At 36.9% G+C, this 20,853-nt stretch overlaps 1 protein-coding gene across 1 annotated transcript in view; it reads right to left on the bottom strand.

Moving 5' to 3' along the window:
• Nucleotides 1-20,853, bottom strand: part of TM9SF3 (transmembrane 9 superfamily member 3) — a 78,172-nt gene that overhangs the window by 55,272 nt on the left and 2,047 nt on the right. The window contains exons 2-5 of the mRNA XM_079900915.1: nucleotides 12,886-13,081; nucleotides 3,981-4,103; nucleotides 1,454-1,614; nucleotides 364-441 (exon numbers count right to left, since the gene is read on the bottom strand). Of these exons, the coding sequence (XP_079757041.1) occupies nucleotides 364-441; nucleotides 1,454-1,614; nucleotides 3,981-4,103; nucleotides 12,886-13,081 (558 nt within the window). The remainder of the gene's footprint in view (nucleotides 1-363; nucleotides 442-1,453; nucleotides 1,615-3,980; nucleotides 4,104-12,885; nucleotides 13,082-20,853) is intronic.

Genomic DNA, 20,853 nt, shown 5'->3' with positions numbered 1-20,853 from the left:
CTGAGTGTAGTAAGTTTCTCCAATTCTGAGTTTCAATATTAAGAAGCCCACTTGACCACAGTTACAGCCACATTCTCCAGTATTAGCCTCATTAGCAATAAAAGTGGTATCTTGGCTTCCCATATGCTGTATTCTTCCTTGTGTATCTCTTCATTGGTTTAAACCAGGCATGATGAAGGGAGCTTCTGACTGCTCCTCTAAAACTCTCTATCACTCTTATGACTCTGAGCTCACATCTGAAATCAGCCTTCGTTAAGTCTTTGAGATCCACAACCCTAGCACAGTTCCCTATACGTGGCAGATGCTCATTGTTTAACTGATTGAAGCACATACTGAACGTCTTAAAATACACAATTTACCTACCCTGTGTTGAAAAAAGGATGGATCAAGGTATTTGTCAAATCGATCTTCAAATTTTACATCTGACTTTTTCCATTTTACCTGAAAAAAATTTTCTTCATTTGAAAATCAAAGCCAGTAAACAATAATCTGATAAAAAAAAAAACTCTGAGCAAAATTTGAAAAGATTTACACACTTAGAATAAGATACTAGAGAAATAGTAGAAAGTTACTACCAATTTGAGAAGTTGAAATACATGATTAAAAAAACTAGCCAACTTTCCTCTCTGTGTATTAACAAAACTTATGACTTAGAGGGATCACTTCAGTTTTCAAGGACTATTAACTGTTGCTGACTTACATTCTCTGACCTCATAAATGTGATAACAACTCAATTAAACAGACCAAATAAAATAAGAATCTGTACATCTTTGACTTTAGATTGCGTTAGTTTTATTACAATGATGTTTCTTTATAAGTACGGTTATGCAAATATTATTTGCCCTAGGTACATATGCCCAAAGCTTGAAAAACTTTCAAAACTGTCTACCAGCAATGGATTCATTCCAGTTACCTGGAAAAAAACTACTGAAAAGAGAGGCTACCTACGTCGGATTTCTCTTCTTTCCACTACTTTTAATCCTAACAGAACAGAATTAACTTGACAGTTGCAAGGGGCTCTGACAAGCTCTTACTCTGCAGGAGTATCTTATTCCACCTGATAAAGCAAAATATGGTAAACTATACTCATCCAGAAATTTTCAACGTGGCATCATCTCTTAATCTTCAACAGTAAAAAGGAAAGAGAAACAAGGAGTAATGTAATCTAAAAAGTAACCATGAAAACACATGGCTGGGTTAGCGAACTGCCCAGTTATAATGGTAAAGTTTGCTGAAGCAAATGGTAGGTCCTGCCAATGCATAACAGGTATCTAATACTACAGACCTTAAGTAAACCTCCCTGCTTTTAGGAGGCTTACTTACATACATTAATAATATTCTGTTGCATCCCATTTCAAGCTACAATTTCAATTACTAAAGTTGTAAAACATACTTAATTGTTGATATTAAGTGACAAATACTGCTTCCTGTATACAATTATTTTAATACTTACCGAATATGACATCTGGATTTTAGTATTGGGAACCAGTTTCACTTTTCCTTCACTAGTTAGATTAACATCAACAATTCGATTTCCATTAAAACCTATTTCAAGTTTTTTATAGGTCCAAAGATAGTAATCTTCCCCATTTTCATCTGCTTCACCAACAATACCTTCAAAAGAAGTAACACTTCACACAAGGTATGTAATATCACTTAGTATTTAAAATACATTAGAAGCTAAGAGCTCATTAAAAAACATTTTTATAAAAAAGCAATACTACCATTAAGCCTCATGGTTAGAACAATGAAAAGGTACCGGCTGGACTTCTCTTTGTTAACTACTTGGCAAACACAAAACTATTTTCACACCATGGTAAAAAAAAGTGATGCACAGCTCAGCATAACCTATCACTAATTTGATCCTCAAAGTTCATGCTCTGTCATTAGTATCACCTTCATTGTAATAATCATGACTGTGTAGTTTATATTCCTTAGTATCTCAAAATTTCAGGGAGCACTATATCACTATCTGGCAAGGTTCTCAGTTTCGAGGTCAAACTAAAATTAAAACCAAGGTCTCCAGAGGTCTAGTCCAGTACTTTCTCTAATAACCTATGATCAACCCATTCCTAATAAGCTGCATATGTGTATAGTGGGTACCAAAACTTAAAACGCCTCCCCTTTATACCTCAAGCATTGGACTTATCCCTGGGAAGTCAACAAAATGAAAGGAGAGTTGAAAATAAGTGGCAATGAGGCAAAAGTTAAAATGATCATTTTGATCACAATTCGGGATACTGAAGGAGAAGAAGGGAGTAGGTAGTACCTGAGGATCTCTCTCTCGTGTCCTCATACTGTCAGCTATTTATCCAATGTTCCCTACCCAAGCCTATATATTCATTAGCGCCTTAGGCTCTAAAAGTTACTCCTTGGGCCTTCCCTCTATGGTCAGTGCAACTCATGAAAAGCATTAGTGGGAAAAAAATGATCATTTCTTATTAAGAATTATTTGCTTATTAACCAAAGTTGTTCTAATTCGTACAAGTTCAAGGAATACAGTTTCATTTTGTTTGAGGTTGTAGAGGGATAATAAAATCCTTCTAATTTTAATTTCACCAAAGTTTATTTACCTATCTACTCTGAAAACTCTGAGGGTGGAGACATAATTATACCAAATAGGAAACTATTCTCTCTAAATGACATTTAAAAGACTCTGAAACCTTTATCCCAAGAAAAGCCAGATAAAGATTTTTTTCTGACAGGGTTTCCCATGGTTCAGACATTCTAGGACATCCAAAAGTATCTGTCCTAAACATGGCAGAAACCCAGAGCTAAAAAAGATTTATGTTAAGACAGGAAAGCACAGCTGCCATGTTGCTTATGGAGGCCCACAGAAATGACGGAAAAAACCTAAGGTTCTAGACATGAAACGTGTAAGCAATGCAAAAGACCTGCTCTCTCACCAAAAAAAGAGAAAACCCAGATTAATGTGGGTTCTCCTAAAACTACAGGCTCAGAAGTCTTCAGCGAATATTCAGCATATCTTCCTACTACCCTCAGAGCCAATCACAGAAATGTCTGTTATACTAATTACAGTCATTTACATGAAATGCTTACTATTTATACCTAATTAACATGTAACACAGTAATGACGATGCATACAATTATATCTTGATATTAACTTTCTTATAAATTCCATCTTAGTACCATATTAAACTCTGGGCTGATATGTTCAGTCTTTCAGTTTGCTGTTCATGAATACAGTAGTCTGCTAATAACTTTAAGAATTAGAATATTAATTATATATTATTTATATATAAGAACAAGTGTCCAAAGACCAAAAAACAAAAACAACAACAACAACAACAAGCCATTAAGAGAAAAATGTGATCAAACATGCTGGCTGCGATAGCTGGCTTTGCTTTGCATATTAAGTAATTTAATCAAGCCCAGCACAAACAATGTTTGGATTATGAATAAGTTGGTATTAACTACTGCATTGTTCCTCTCCATTAACACAGATGAACAAGGACATAAAACATAAAAAAGTTTTTAAAATTTTAAACATAATAGACTTTTGGAAAATAACATAGGAACTAGCAAAACAAGTCATTCAGGAGACTATTATATCTAAAAACCATACTACCACAGTCCCACGTGAGAGAAAGCCAGAATATAACTTTAAGATCCTATTCAGTCCCTTTGATTGTTATTTGATAAAATAAGTCAAAATAAGATGTGAGAAAAATGGAGGGAGGGGGAATATTTCGGATTGTTCAAAGCACCTTTTGACCTCTTGAATATGAAAAGTTACACTGTATAAAAGTTATATTTTCAGGGATTTTCATGTAAAGTTTGGCAATGTCAAAAACCCTTCAAGTAACAGGAAACCATAAAATTGATGTTAAAATCATTCTGTGGAAAACAGTGAAAACACATTTATTGATTCAGTGTACAATCACCTGAATAGTCATTACATAAATCTTGCTTATTATGCAAATATTCCCCAAACTTTAAAAATAACATACAATACTTACCCCATATTGGTAAGTCATCTATGTACATCTGGTACCAGTAGTGATTTTTGATAGCATACACAAATGCATCTCTCTTTTCTTTATCTAAGTCAATTTCACAGTAAGTGGCTGGCATCATATCATCTGCATAAAATAAAAGTTGCAAATCAGTACGCTCATTTGCAAAATAGTTACAGGAAGAATAACACACAAAAAAGCCAACATTTCCTGAAGTTAAAATTTCTACTCATAATAGTTGAATCTCGGTGATATATATATATATGGATTCAGTATACAATTCTTTCCTTTTTTGTGTATGTTTAAGATTGCTCACAATAAAAGAATTTTAATCATCTTTACTTTCAAAGATTATCTCACTAAGTGAAGAAAGCATCTCTTATATAAAGAAAATTATACAGAACATTTACAAAGTAACTTTAAAATGAATAAACTGATTTAAAAACAGAAATGAAAAAGCTTAAAACACATAGGAAAGTTTTCACTTCATACAAAAACTCAAGAATATGATCTTAATAGAGCTAACAATCTCTAGCTATGAGATCTCTGAGATAAATATTCATTTGAACATTCTTGGAAGTGCAAGTCACTGGAGGCCACAGATTCTATGAGGAATCCCAGTGACTCTTCATAATTCAGAAGATTAAAAGGCAAACCTCTATCTAGCAGGCATCGCTGTTTATAAATTACCCAAAAGTTCCCTGGAGATGAGTCATTTCCACTCTTGACTGCTTTTAAAAATACTCCTATCTGAAAATAATATTCAGATGGTCTCTAACTTATAAACCTTTCAAAAATGTGCTTAGGATCATTAGTTTCTAAATAAAACAAAGCAAAATCTGAAAAGCACTCTAGATGTCCATCAAAAGGACTGAACTGTTTTTGTATGTTACTTAAGCAACTAGGAAAAAAAAAAAAGAGAAATCAATCTTAACAACAACAACGAAAAGCACAGATGCTTAAGTTCTCCTGTACTATAATACTGGTTATTTAAAACATGAAATACAACTTCCTCCAAGAAACAATGTTAAATTTCCCAAATGTTCATTAAAACAACTTAAATATAAATTGCAGCCAAACTATAATTAAAAGCCATCTATAATGTTGTTTCTACGAGAAATAACAATCTGACGTATAACTCCAGACACAACCACCATGTTTCCCCAGTTCTCAACAGAGAGAAGAGCTTATTATTGCTCAGCCCAGAGTGGACACCCCAAAACTACAAAACCAAAGATGGCAGGAAACACTGAAGTCCCATCAAAGAGGGACAGGGAAATTCTCTATCCCAGTGGGAGAAGAAAACTGCTTTGTATCCAACAACAATGGCTTCCACACATATTTTCTTTCTACCCAGGCCATTTTTAGGCAGCAAGAAATTTAGGGTTTTCATAATGGCAAAAACTGAGGCTGAGCAGAGGAGAAGGCAGGGAGAGTTAAGAGAGAGATTACTACAAAGGATGCCTACAGCAGGAGCTAGGAGAACTGGCAACAGGAAATTATAGCTACAGAGGAGAGAGCAAGAACCAAAGGAAGGTCCAGGTTGAGCAGCAACGAATGGCCACAGTGGCGTCGGAGAACTCACAGCTACCTCTGCGAAGCCACCAAACTCCTTGCTGTCACAATCAGACATTCACTGATAACTGTCATTAATAATACAGCAGTTTCCTGTATGAAGTTCTGAGATATGCAATATGACATATACCCGTTCCTTACAGTCTGAACTTTAGTTCAACTCTCTCTTTCCCCACTCTCCACCATCCTCTCTCCCTATACTCTAACCAGACTCAGCCACCTGCAGTTCGCACACACCTTGTGCTCCCTTGGCCACTGGATTTGTTGTTTGTGCAGTAAACCCCACCTCACATGTCCATCCTAAAATCTTTCCCATGCCTTACCCTGTCCCCCAGAGTAATCCCTGATTCCCCAACCCTCACTCCTCTCACCACACAGCCTGCCCCCTTCACTGAAGTCCCATGGCTTTCTCTCCATATCTCCTATGGCACCTAGGCCTACACCGTGCACAACCTCACACCAGTATCTTAGCTCCTCAAAAAGACCATTAGGTCTTGAGAGCTATGTCTATAACTGATCATAAACTTTTTGGCTCCAGCTATGCCTGTTTCAGTACGCTGCACAGAGCAGGCATTAAACAAATAAAATATTTTAACAAATTTTAAGAGCATAATTTTCCATTTATTTGGCAAAGGAAGTCACTAAGTACATCGGAGTATGCACATATACATGCATCTGTGTGTGAATGGTGTGTGTGTCTGTGTGTAAGGACAAAATGCCAATATAAACAAATGAAATTTTTGAGCTGAGTATCTCAGAAGGATTGACAAAGAAGTCTTGAAGAATATCTTTCACTAATACAAAACCTAGAAAAGAAATGTTGTGGTAAAAGAGAAAACATCATTATGGAAGGCTATAATAAGGGCCTGGGTTGGTCATATTTTAATGAAATTCCTCTTGCAGGCATGTAAGCAAATACAAACATCACAAATAATTAAAGAGCCTGGTTGCTCAACTGAAAAAGCACTTCTCTCAGGAGGGAGCTGCTTTGAAGATAACGAATGTAAGTGCCTGAGTATACCAAATCACCACTCAGCATTCTACATGACTGGAAAACAATCTGAAAATCTATTACCACAAATCACTACTTTAAAATTACAATAGGGCATACCCTTCTCACAGGAAATACACACCTATGAATCCTGAAGGGGATGCAATTAATATCTTACCAGTGCGAATACTTTTTATGAGGGAAAAAAGAAGAAAACCAAAGTTATAAAGTGGCAAATGTCAATACTGATTTTTCAAACAGAAAGCAAGGGTAGATTCTGGAAACAACATGCCAATAAGTCTGTCATCAATTCTCAACAACACTCCAGACTAACAACTGAATAGACAGTGAAAGCATTGAAAAAAGAATGTGACAATTATTCATGAGTTCTCTAAGAACATATCATGCCTTACTTTGTTTAGTTTCTCTTTTAACAGCATTACTGAACTGGAAAATCAGAAATATTCTACCTCAAATTCAGCAGCACTTAGCAAAGTTTCTCATGAAGTCACTATAGACAAACTACAGAGAAATGGGCAGAAACTTGGGTTTTAGTCTGGGTTACACTACTTACTAGCTCTGTGAATAAAAGCAAGTCACTTAACCTCTGAGAACCTCAGGTCCCTCAACTGTAAAACAGATAACATCTATGCTATCTCCTTCCCAGAGTTGTTTTAAGGATGAAAAGTGCCAATATATTCACAGTGTTAAGTTTTCTTGAGCCACACACCCCTTTGAGAATCCAATGGAAGTGATATCTCCCTTGCCCTCCCAAAATGCACAATCACTCAAAATTAAGTGTACAATTCCAGAGGTCCACAGACCCCTGACACCAGAGCTTCTGGTTCAACTCTGTATACCCAGAGTCTTCCACAGGGCTCTGGAATACAGTAAGCTCTCAAAACTGCTGAATGAACTTTTTACAGGACTGGAAAAACTGGCATATTCACCATTAATTAATCAACCATCTACATAAACCAATATTGATTAACTGACCAAACTGGCTGGCAGTATAAACTGTACAATTTTTTTTCTAGATGGCTATTTGGCAACACGTATCAAGAACTGCCTTAAAAATGATTATACCCTTTGATTCAGTAATTCTACTTCTAACAATTTAACCTAATGAAACATTCATAGATGCATTAAAATACTTATGTGCTAGTATAGCTAAATGCATTCTTATTTCTAACAGAAAAAAAAAGCAAAAGCAAGGAAGGAAAGGAAGAAAGAAGAAAACAATGAATATCTTGTCATTGGGAAATGGGGAGAAATTACAATATCAAGTTATAGAATACTATATAAATATATTTTAAACAGAGTAATTAACAATATGAGGACAAGCTGATAAGATGTTGTGGAAAAAAAAGAAGAGTAAAAACTAATTTATACATAACTTATTAAACGAGCCAGCAAGTGCTTAGAATGGTATCTGGTACATAATAAACACTATACAAGTGTTCATTAAATACATTTTTAAAAATCATATATGGAACATGAACCCAATATTTAAACATTTTAAATAATGTGGATGAATGTAAAGATGGTCAGAAAGAAAGAAGAAACTGTTACTGGTATTTATATCCAGGTGATTTTTATATTCTTTACACTTCTCTGTAGTTTCTAAATTTTGTACATTGATCCTATATCACTGTTAAAATCAGAAAAAATATATATACATAACAAAAGACAGATGTCAATCTGAAAAGAAAACAAAAAAAAGATGTCAATCTGAAAAGAACAATGTTAGCAATGGTTTAAATAAGAACTTATAAAAAGAGCATGCTTATCAAATTTGCAGTTAGCACAAAGTTTAAAAAATTGCTAATACCAAGAATTCAAAATATCTAGAGTCAAGATTCAATACAAGATTCAAATTATTTGGTCCAGCTAAAACACTTCAGTTGAAACCAATAGGACAAAATATTGCATCAGGTTCCCAGACTTCCGATTAAACAAGGTAGATTAACCACAAGTGTCTTTTACCTCCTGAAACTCCATTAAAATGTCAATAAAGGAATAAAAAGGATGTAGGCACACAAGGACAAAAAGAGGAGAAGACAGTGAGAAAAGATTTCAATCAATGTTGGGGAAATGGAAGACGGTGAATGACTAATAAGGCAGAGGAAACCGTAACAGAAGGGACAACAGGATTGTTGTCACAGAACACAGGCGACACTCAGAACTTGGAGGCACCACAGACGTTGAAAGGTAGAGGAGAGATAGATGTAGGGCTGAACACACAGGGGAACTGTATAAAAATATGTTTATGGAGGGGTTGGATGCCTAGGTCCCCTCCTGCACCCATCACACAGCTAGATGAATAATCTCCTCAACTTCCCCGCTGCAGACCAGAGGCACTTTCCCCTCGAGAACTCAGTGGAGAGGCTCCAGAATCAGGAAGAGCAGGAATAGTAGAATCCAGGGACTGGAAACAGGGTGGGGTTCACCTTAAGCAAAAATCTTCCTTCGGGCTGAATGAAAAGAACTGCCACCTCCCAAGCCCTTTCCCCACCCTTTGGCAATCAGGCTTAACTACCCAGCCAGATATCTGGAGGGAAATACCGCATAGTAGTTAAAAGCTCAAACTCTTAACGCTAGGCTGCCTGGGTTCAAATCCTCACTCCGCCACTTTCCATCTGTGAATCCTTAGACAAGGTTACTTAGCCTCTGGGCCCCAACTTCCTCATCTGAAAAATAGGTATAATACACCTCCATAAGCTTATTTCGAGGATGAAAACAGACGAGACTGAGAATCACTGAACTAGAAATACATATGGCTCTAAGCAGCCCTTGGCATATCTACATAACTGCAGTACTCTCAACTTACCATTTCACTCTAGAGAAGTAGAAGAAATACTAACAAAATAATTTCACCCCTCTGTTAAGTTGGAATACTCAAGGAAGAGAAAATTCAAGGGAAGATCAATAAAATAAATGGGAGGAAGGAATCCTCTAGAAGTCAACTTTTCAACAATTAATATCCTTCATTATACTGCAAGAATTCTCAAATGAGATGGAAGGGACTGGGTGGTGACCTCCCCTGCTTAGGAATTACTATTCCAGATCACCTAATGATCATAATGAACCAATTATAATAAAGAACAAGTAGGCACAAACTAGGTGCTAGACAATTTATTAAGAGCTCACCATGTCTTAATAGCTAAGGATGCAACAGTGAACAAGAATGCAACTGTCCCTGCCCCAGTGGAAGTAACTAAATTACCCAGCAGGCTAGTGCAGCAGCTTGAGGATAAATCAAATCCTACACTCAATAAACTAATTTAACATTTCATAATTGCTAATACAAAAATCAAGTTGGAAGCACAGACACACACTATGTGCTATTAGTATTCATAACAATAACCATTTCTTGAATGTAAACTATCAGGAACTTTGATAAATGATGTACATGCACTATCTCATTTAAAGATGACAATTCTACCAAGTGGATATTATTTCCCTCATTTCATAGATGAGGACAATGAGATCAAAGAGACTGAATACTTTGTCCAGGACTACATAGGTAGGCAGAGGCAGAGCTGAGATGCATCAAGTCTCTCTGACTCTAAAACACGTGTTCTTTCCACTCCACAATGGCAATATTCTAGGGGGTACCCTTGAAAATTATAGGGTAATGATTTCAGGTCTGGTTGAAAGATATCCAATTTAAGTTTGCCCTTTTCATTTAATTTTGTCTAAATGTTCTCAATGCAGCATTTTGTCTAGCGATAGTATAAAAACATTTAGGAAGAAAAAAACAAAGTTGTGCATAAAACCTCAAAAGGGAGCTTTTGAGGCATCCTACATTAGACTCAAAACTATTGCTAGTTCCCTATAATAGTCTATTTAGTGACTTTCATTTTACAAAACCATACTAATCCATTTAGCCTGACAGAATCCACTAGGTTAAAAAAAAAAAAAGTTGTGTGTTTGTGTGTATGCACATATTTAAGTGCATATGTATATGTATAGTTTTTCCTAGTTTCACAATATTTCCCAAATTTTGTTTTCTTACTTGAATATGCCTTCAGAAGAACCTTTAAAAATCAAATACTTAAGGGATGAAAGATTAACAATATAAATATTTCTACAGTTTACACAGGGACAGAGGGTTCAAGTTTCCACACAGCATTAGTATGCTGTGATACGCCTTGGGTAACTCATCTTTCGGCCTCCCTAACAGGAAATCAGATGACACAATCGCTAAGGTGCATCCCACCTTTAAAATTTTACGATACTATAAAGAACAACCAGGAAACCTCACAAAACACTTTTCAAAGCACAATCAACTTTATCCTTGAACGGGGTAATCAAGGGTCTACAACAGAAAGAGAAATCTAATCAGCATTTACTATTGCATCTGGACCACGTAACGTGGCAGCTTCTTTAGCAGCATATCCATGATGGAGTGTAGAGTTGACAAGACTCCAAGGAACCGCCGACTCTTAGGGAGTAACATCTGGCCAGTTCTGATTCTTTTCATCTAAAGGTGTTTAGTCTGAAAGGAAAATAAATCCCACTTTTATAGCCCATGAAAACCATACCCCTCTATCTAAATAATCTTTCCATCTCAGCCTCAAGAAACTAATAAAAGAATGGTTAAGACAGCTGAATGAGTACTCTTCTTTAGTAAATAAGAGTGAGGATTGCAACAAGTGATGAAATCTGTCCATAGCAGCAAAGTAGGACTTGGGGTTTTTGCCTGTTTTCTCTCTGGTTCCTTTTTAATAAACTAGAAATGTGTACCAAATATGGAAAAGGAGAGAGTATGTGAATAAATGTAGTATTGAGGTTCCCAAAGATCACATACTCTAGTCTAACTTTTCTCCTTACCTGTAATTAAATATTTAAATTACCTCATTAAATTAAAACAAGCCTCAGGGCATGTTTACAATAATTCATGAAGTTATAAGCCATGCCACTGTGGTTTAAATTTACAACTTAATTTTATAATTAAGCCCCAAGAAATAATACATGGGAAAAAAATGTAAATATGTATACCTATTTTCAACAACAGTAAGAAAAAAAATCCTAAAAACAAGAATAGAATTTAACAAATCAAAATTAAACATTATCTTCAAAATATTATCTTTAAAATATCTCATTTCACATTCTCCTCCCAAAAGCCTAAAAATATCAGAGGTCAGTTACTATTCATTTTATACATGTAGACAATGAAGTCAAAATTGGAGTAAACAACTTTACTAAAATCAATAGAGTAAAAGAAATAGAATTGAAATTCAAAGCTTCTGATTATAAGATCCATGCTCTATTCAAAAATCAAGACACCTGGGGCTTCCCAGGTGGCGCAGTGGTTGAGAGTCCGCCTGCCAAATGCAGGGGACACGGGTTTGTGCCCCGGTCCGGGAAGATCCCACATGCTGCGGAGCGGCTGGGCCGTGAGCCATGGCCGCTGAGCCTGCGCGTCCGGAGCCTGTGCTCCGCAACGGGAGAGGCCACAACAGTGAGAGGCCCGCGTACAGCAAAAAAAAAAAAAAAAAAAATCAAGACACCTAATCAAAGATCCTCCAAAACTTCAATTACTCAAGCTTCTGCTTACCAGGTTAAAAATGTCCATGCAGGAAATACACACTCTGACAAACTTCACAGAGAAAAATAAAAAATCTAAACACACTCACAGGAACTGATAACAAAGAAGATACCTGCATAATAAATAGATAAGGAGGATATTTTTCCAATTTTAACAAGTCCTTGACTTAAAATTTTAAACCACACAATCTAACAGGTACTGAAGATAAATTAATACAACACTGATAAATACATTGAGCCAACGGTACAAGTTTGAATTTGAGGCTTTACACATAATTTTTAAGTATCCATATAGCCCATTACATCCCCACTCCTCTGGAAATTACCTCATTAGGAATCTATGAAGGCTTTCCCTGACCACATTATGTCCAATCCTTAAAGGATTTACTAGAAAACACTTTTCAGAAATAAATATGTTAAGGAAATGTAATTTTATGAACAATCATTTATTATTTTATAAATATTCAAAATAAATCTTTGTTAGTTACTAATATACTTTTCTACACGCAATACACTTAACTTAGAGATTAAAACACATTTTAGGGTCTAGAGCAGTGGTTCTCAACCAAGGGCAAGTAGCAATGTTTACAGACTTTCAGTTGTCACAACTGGAGAGTGCTACTGGCATCTAGTGGGTGCGGGCCAGGGACTCTGCTAAATGTCCCACCCTGTACAGGACAGCCCCCACAAAAAAAAATAATTATCTGGCCCCAATGTCAACGTGCCAAAGTTGAGAAACCCCAGTCTACGATCTAACTTTTATCATAAGCACTATTAAGGTTTACGTACCTCTGAATTTAATATCCAGACCACTAAATTCCAATTCAACTCCTTGAAGCGCTTCTCCCAGAGTTTCATGGTAGTGACTGATGCTTTTTTTTGACCCCACACAGAATGGAAGTGAAAAGTACTTGTATGTCTCTTGGCGATTATGGTAGGGCCCAACAGTATTCATCCATAAGACAACTTCCTCTTCATCTTGATACTGAAACCAAAAAAAAAGCAAGTAAGAATATGTTTTTTAAAAATCTAATTCAAATTAAGGGAATATTTGTTATTTGTTCCAAACAGAAATGTACTATCTCAGTTTGGGAAGCTCTAAAATAAAATGCTGGAAGCTTGTTTCAAAAGGATGGTCAATGTCTACACATTAAAAATGAAATTCGGGGCTTCCCTGGTGGCGCAGTGGTTGAGAGCCCGCCTGCCGATGCAGGGGACACGGGTTCGTGCCCTGGTCCGGGAAGATCCCACATGCCGCGGAGCAGCTGGGCCCATGAGCCATGGCCGCTGAGCCTGCGTGTCCGGAGCCTGTGCTCCGCAACGGAAGAGGCCACAACAGTGAGAGGTCTGCGTACCACCAAAAAAAAAAAAAAAAAGAAATTCAGTGAATTTTAAAATTATATCCTCTGATTGTGGTCTCAAGCAGATTCACGTTTTCCAAACTTTGTTTTACAGAAGATACTGTTTAAACAAAACCCAATAACCTATAAGAACATGTTTATAATTAATATTTACACTATCAAATAACGATGAACCTAAAACCAACATGATTCACCATGCTAACGTGGACAAGGAAGGAGGAAACAAAATCAATAGCTTATCCAGAACCTCATGTTAATCACTAGAAACTCCAAAAACCTAATGCTGTCAGCAAGCACAAATAAAATTTCATCTCCTTTTTTCCCCACAGCCATTGATCAAAGTACTAGAGAGGAGAGAAATGACTAAACAAGCGGAAGAAAAAGCCATACTATGAAATCTCCACAGCCCATTCAAGTCATCATTCTATGTTTCCCTTTATCAGCCTGAAAGACAGGTACTGCATGCAAATTTCCTTGAATAAATATTATGGCTTTACCCATCAGTGAATACTATATGCAGCTAAACCTGGAGTGTGGTCTGATGACTTTGGGTAGGTGACGTCACCTTTCCAGGGTCCAACGGGGGGCAAGTGCCAAAGATTTCTAAGATCTCCTCAAGTCTAAAATTCCAATGATTCTATGAAAAGCAGTTACCTGAGTAATTTTAAAACTAGTATTCCTAATTAGCAATACAAATTAAAGACAACAGTTGCAGCTTAAGTCAACTAACAGTGCAGAAATTAAATCAGTGAACAATTATTTACTGAGTGCCTACCATGCGCCAATAATTATGTTGGTTGAGGATACAGCTTTGAACAAGACACATTCCCTGACACACTGGAGCTTAGAGCCTAAAGGGAAAGATGGACACTGAACAAGCAATTATAATAACGTAGGGTGCTGTGGAGCACGTAACAGAGGAACCTATCCAACTAGCCCAACTACCAAACATTACCTCCAGTCTTCCATATAAAATGAATAAACATTTTCCATCAAAATCCAGCATCTCCAAAACCAAACTCATCCCACCCAAAACCTAACCCCCCAAACTTTGTTATTCTAATGGTACAATCCTCTCAGTCATGGCGACTCAAACCCCAAGCCCCCCGCATTCCAAAAAACACTGACTTGTCTACTCTTAGCCAAAGCATCTGCCTCTTTTGATTCATACCACCACCATAGTAGGACTTAGATCTAATCACCTCACCTTCAAACCTAATAAACATCTCATTGTTCATAAGACATTATCCAGGTACCTCATCAAGGAAATAAAAAACTACCTGACTTTTTGAATACATGAGACATGTACCATGCACAGCATTAGGTGTTAAGGTTATAAAGATAAATAACATACTGTCCTTTCCTTTAAGTAGTTCACAATCCATAGTGGAGCCAGACAAGTAAATGATTAACAATGAAGAAATAAGTATTACAATTAAGGTAAAAAGAGCTATTGTAGCAACAATAAAAATGATTAATTCTGCTTTGGCAGAGAAGGGTCAGGATGAATAACAATATAGAAAATCATAAGCTGTTTCAAGTGAATTCAGAAAAACAACTGTAGATAACCTTCATGTATGAAGGAACCAATCAAAGGTCTGAATGTTATACATAGATACCCATTCATAACTACTCTTGTCACTTTAGGGGGTTGACAAATATACGTATGCCACCACTCTTCCATCCAATGTTCAAGGTTACACTGCACTAATCAATCAAGGTACTCCTTTCTGCACAGGGATATAACGTAAGAATTCTCAAAACGGTTCTCTAAACCAATCACTATCCACTGAACAGGGCTGGTATTAGAATCGAAACCTGTTCACTGAGTAGAAAGCTCTTGGCATGGTATCATGTACACAAAAAGTATTGAATATGATGAAAAAACACTGAAGAAATGCTGAAATGAAAGTTTATTAGCAACTTAGTGAAAGAAGTTTGAAGTATGTGCACTGACTGAGATAGTATCCTTTGAGAGAAATAAGGAAGGCGAGGTAACCAAATGCATCCATTTAGGATTACCACACTGAAAGAAAGGACCTATTCTGCAGAATTTTTATAAATGTAACTCGTGAAAATAAACACAAAAACACTTTCTCTATAAATCCTAATACTCATATTCCTTTAAAAACAGACAAAAACTTGAACATAAATACTTGTTAAAACAGAGCATTCATTTATTTCATACATACTGGAACACAGGACTAAAATAATTTAAGGGTCACAGTATGCGTTAAACTACACGTTCTGAAGTCACTCATTTTAAACATTCATGAAACCTTGATGGGGCAGTAAAAATCTGACAACATGATGCAAACTATACTATAACAAAATGTGTACCATTCTTTTGTGTGTGTGTGTGTGTGTGTGTGTGTGTGTGTGTGTACCATTCTTTAGCCTAGGATTCCTTCTGGGAAGAGGACTGAAATAGGGATTAGAAAGAAAGAAAAAAAAAATATATATATATATATATATATATGTAACATAGACACAAACATATATATACACAAATACAGACAGATTAGGGTGAATATTAAGGCTAAAACTGTTTTTCTTTTCTTTTCTATTGCTCCTTATGCAGACCACAATCAGATTTCATGAACTTAAAATGTTTACTTTTGGGGCTTCCCTGGTGGTGCAGTGGTTGAGAGTCCACCTGCCGATACAGGGGACACGGATTCGTGCCCCGGTCCGGGAAGATCCCACATGCCGCAGAGCGGCTGGGACCGTGAGCCATGGCTGCTGAGCCTGCGCGTCCAGAGCCTATGCTCCGCAACAGGAGAGGCCACAACAGTGAGAGGCCCGCGTACCGCAAAAAAAAAAAATGTTTATTTTTCATTATAGTTCTTATTTATCCCTGAGAATAAGTGTTCCCAAGACAACGTCAAGGGAAGAGTTCTTTTTCAAGAGAGAAAACGTGTCTTAAAATATCGTGAAATTAGAAAATACCAAATGGAAGAAACTTTTTAAGGAGAAAAGCCTTTCCTTTCCCTAAGCTGCCAGGAAAGTCCCTGGGCTCCCCCAACTCAGTGGGAAGACAGCAACAGGTAAGGCTCTTCCCTCCACCCTTGTCTGAAAGGCTAGTCTAATTTGCTTTCAAAACATTCCACAACGTCCTAGCAAGCTCTTTTTAGATACTTTCCTCGGAAAAACTCTTAGCTGCCAATGACACGGAGAAAGATGGAATTTTATAACTTACCTGCAGAGTGTAACCAGAAGAAGGGGAGAAAACAAATCAAACAGGCACAGCAGTGGATCAGGAGATCCCTGAGCATGGGGGTGGCTCCTTCCATGAGGCCTCCCTGGGAAGCAGCCAAAGGACAGGAGGCCAATTCAGACTACCTGCATTCCTCACTTCACTGTTCCATTCGTTTCTAGTTCTCAGAAGTTTCACTGTTACACTCAACTTCTACGCTGGCCACTCCAGCCAAAATGGCTTATAACACTGTCTTCCTTTCCTTTCCTGCTCCACCTTGTTTCTTATGTCATTCCCCCAAGTCTATAATGCCCTCCTCCTACCCACCTGGCCGATTTCTACTTATCCTTCAGAACTGCCCAAATCCTCCTTTCTCCAATCCTCAGGTCAAACTTTAACTGACCAATCACTAACATGCACGTGCTTACCGTCTTTTGGGATAGTATCATTATTAGCCAAAACTTAACAAGCACATACCATGCGCTGGGCATAGTTCTAAGGTCTTTATATAAACATTTAATCTCTCAAAGCTCTGTAAGACAAGTCCTATTATTTCCCCCATTTTACAGATTCAAACAAACTAAATAGAGATGTTAAATAATTTGTCCAAGATCATTCTAACTAATTAGTATCACATTTACAAGCTTAGGACTACATTTTCTGCTAATCCCTAGTCAGCTTCATTAACTGAAGAGCAAAAACTAAATGAAGGAATATGGGGAAAATACAGCTGTACAAAGCACCTAAGGAAGTGCTGAATGCTGAACAACTTTTCTATTTGAGCCTTTAATCTGCACTAAGGAAAAAAACCTTCCTAAGAGGCTCCTTGTCCTCTGATCTCAAAAGGAATGACCTTCATTCTCAAGAAGACACCAATGTTGGATCTCTCATTTAAATATTATTTATGTGCTGGGTAAGTGTAGGTGAGGAAGTTTCCCTCCTTGATAGAGATCGTGAATTACTTTTTCTCAGAAGGAACACTTCAGGAGATAATGTTACTGAATTTCTCGTGTAAAATCCCAATAAAGAAATCAGAATTTATGTAGACAGGCAAAGGACTGAGGGCTCAGACTAAGCACCCAAATGCCATCATTTTTATGGGATGAGGGGAAAGATATATGCTTACTTTAAAATACATATCTGAGAAAGCAAATTCCAGTTCAGAAAAATATTTCAGAAATCATAATTTCAATGGCTTTTAATTATTTAAAACACATACATCAGAATTCTAATACATATAAATTATCAGTGTATTTTTGGATAGTCTCTTGAGATAACTGCTCTCTCCCTCTCAAAATAGCTTTGTACCTAAATAAACTTTTAGTCTACCATAGAGTACAGCTGAAAATAGGACAATGAATTATGACACTTCCTAAAACTAGATCCATATTAAAGCACTCACAAATTCACTTGTAGCTAACAGCTTATCCTCTTTATAAATCTTCACATATGTTTTACTAGGGCCATACTCCCGATAGAGACAAAGACTAAAGGCTTCATTGCCTAAGTAAAGCAAACAAAACATCTTTTTTTTAGCCCGTAGTGTAATAGTGCTTATGGCAAAGGTTCAGAGTAGGCTATCCTAGGCACAGATCGGGTCCTTTCAACATTACCTACCAGAGATACAAAGGGCCACAAAAAAATGGGGTTTTAACCTAGGTAAATCACAACAGGCATCCCCAAGACTATGCATCTTAAATGAACAATCGTCTGCATTTGTTCACTGCTTTAAGCGGTAGGGTTATCATGCTTCCAACACTGCATATTCTTATTCCTGGTAGATCCCTAATTACTCAAGTCACTCAACAAGCACTGATTAAATACCAGTTGCTGTGCCAAGCACAGAGCCTGGTATGTAACAGACGCAGAAAAAAAATTTTTTGATTTTCTGACCTTGAGGAAACAAAGCCAAAAAAAATTCAAGGCTCCAGTGTAAACCATAAAATGCTTTTAAGATTCCTGTGCCACTGATTACTGTTTTTTTGGTGCTGACATTTTTACATAGTATTACTATGGAAATTATATGTTCAAGACAGGTAGAAAAAACGACTAGAAATCAGGTAGCTCAGACTCTTTCTGTGGCCCTGGGCCAGCCACTGGGCCTCTTCAGGCCATTAGGAAAATGAGTGTGTTGAATTCAACGGTCTCGAGTCTTTCCAGTTCTAAAATTCTATGATTCTCAATTTGCAATCCTTTTAATGGAGTCCTCTGGAATCTTAGGAGACATGATAATCTAACTCTAGATGTTTCCAAGTGCTCCAACTGTCAGAAAACCAAATAAGCATAAGCCATACCCTATACATCTTTCACTCACTCTAAAGTGTTCTTTTTATGATCCTTCAATCACCTATTAAGAGCCTGTCTTTCATGAAAGTGTTCTTTTTTATTTAAAACAGTAAATTTGGGACTTCCCTGGTGGCACAGTGGTTAAGAATCCGCCTGCCAATGCAGGGGACACGGGTCCGAGCCCTGGTCCGGGAAGATCCCACTACTGAGGAGAAACTAAGCCCGTGTGCCACAACTACTGAGCCTGCAAACCACAACTACTGAGCCTGTGTGCCACAACTACTGAGGCCCATGCGCCTAGAGCCCGTGTTCTGCAACAAGAGAAGCCACCGCAGTGAGAAGCCCGCGCACCACAACCAACAGTAGCCCCCGCTCACCGCAACCAGAGAAAGCCCGTGCGCAGCAACGAAGACCCAACGCAGCCAAAAATTAATTAATTTTAAAAAAACCAAAACCAGTACGTTGCGTAATTCATATATGATTCAACTTTTAAAAACTGAAAGGAACCCATTTTTATATATTCTACATGTGTATATACTCTAGAAGTCAGCAGCACATTCCCTTCTCATTATTCTTCTGAGAATATTAAGAGCGTTGGATAAATAAGCACATAAAAAATGCCATGAGTCAAATGGTCAGCTGAATCCTAATTCAGTAGGTAAAGTAAGAGAAATCAAGGGCTTTCTGGAACTGCATGAAGTAGTCAGCTGCTCCCTCTTAGGACCAGCTATAGAATTTGTGAGGCCCAGCACAAAATGAAAATGCAGAAAGTATTAAGAATTTCAAATGGTGACAGCAGAGCATTAAACCAAGCAGTCTTTATGTCTTACACACATTAAGCGACTGCAAGGGTCACATGCCCACTGCAGCCCTGTCCCTCTTTAATGCTAACCCAAACACACCTTCAGTAACAACCCACTATGGAGCTAAACTTACCCAAACATTTAAGCACTTAAAAATACTATCAATACAGAGAATTATTCAATTTAATGCCAAGTGTATTACTATCCTATTTTTAGGATAAAAGGCCGTAGAGCATATCCTATGAGAGCGTAGAAGACTATAATTCAGTTTGCCTGAGTTCAAATGCTACCTCTACCTGTACTGGTTGTGTGGTCCCAGGCAAGTTACTTAACTTCTCTGGCAACTGTTTCCTCATCCATTCAAAGGACATTAGACCACTCACAAGATTATCAATGTATGTTTAAAATATGAGTTAATACATATAAAGTACTTAGAACGGTGCCTACCACATATTGCTACAAAAGCCCTATTAGCTATTATTTCTATCTGGAAACTGTCTTCACAAAAAGTTAATCTAAAGGGCAAACTTTAACTTCTAAAGATTGTTCTTTAATTAATAATCCAATTCTACAAGTATTTATTAAACACTTACTCAGCAACCTTCCCTTGACAATTTTTCTCCTCCTTCAGTATCATTCTGTCTTCATTAGCTACTTCTGCCTTCTTGGTGGAAAAAAAATTCACTTGACCATAGCCTTTTCAGTATTATTATCTGCTTGAGGTGAATGCCTAGTTTTCAAGAAATATTTTCAAGAAACTTGTAAGAAATAAAATATTTTGGCTAACAGCCAAAAAATATATGAATGACAAATTTTTTAGTTATATCTTAATGCTATTCTTCCTATAATTTTTAAAATAATAGGTAACCAAGTGAGAGCAGTTCAATGTAAACATGACTGAGATAAAATGGATTCTAAATTTTTTTGTCCAACAATTCTCTCATACGTGTCATATTCTCTCAAAAACCTTTTATCCAATATTTCATATTCAATTTCTGGCTTCAAAAATTTAAATGTTAAAGCAGAAACTAACACACTATGGTAAAGCAGTTACACTCCATAAAGATGTTTAAAAAAATTTTTAATGTTCCTGGCAATAAAATTTCAATGA

Source organism: Stenella coeruleoalba (assembly GCF_951394435.1).
Source record: "Stenella coeruleoalba genome assembly, chromosome: 16".
Taxonomy (NCBI): domain Eukaryota; kingdom Metazoa; phylum Chordata; class Mammalia; order Artiodactyla; family Delphinidae; genus Stenella; species Stenella coeruleoalba.
Note: the sequence above shows the minus strand (reverse complement) of the source record. Positions and strands in the feature narration are given on the sequence as shown.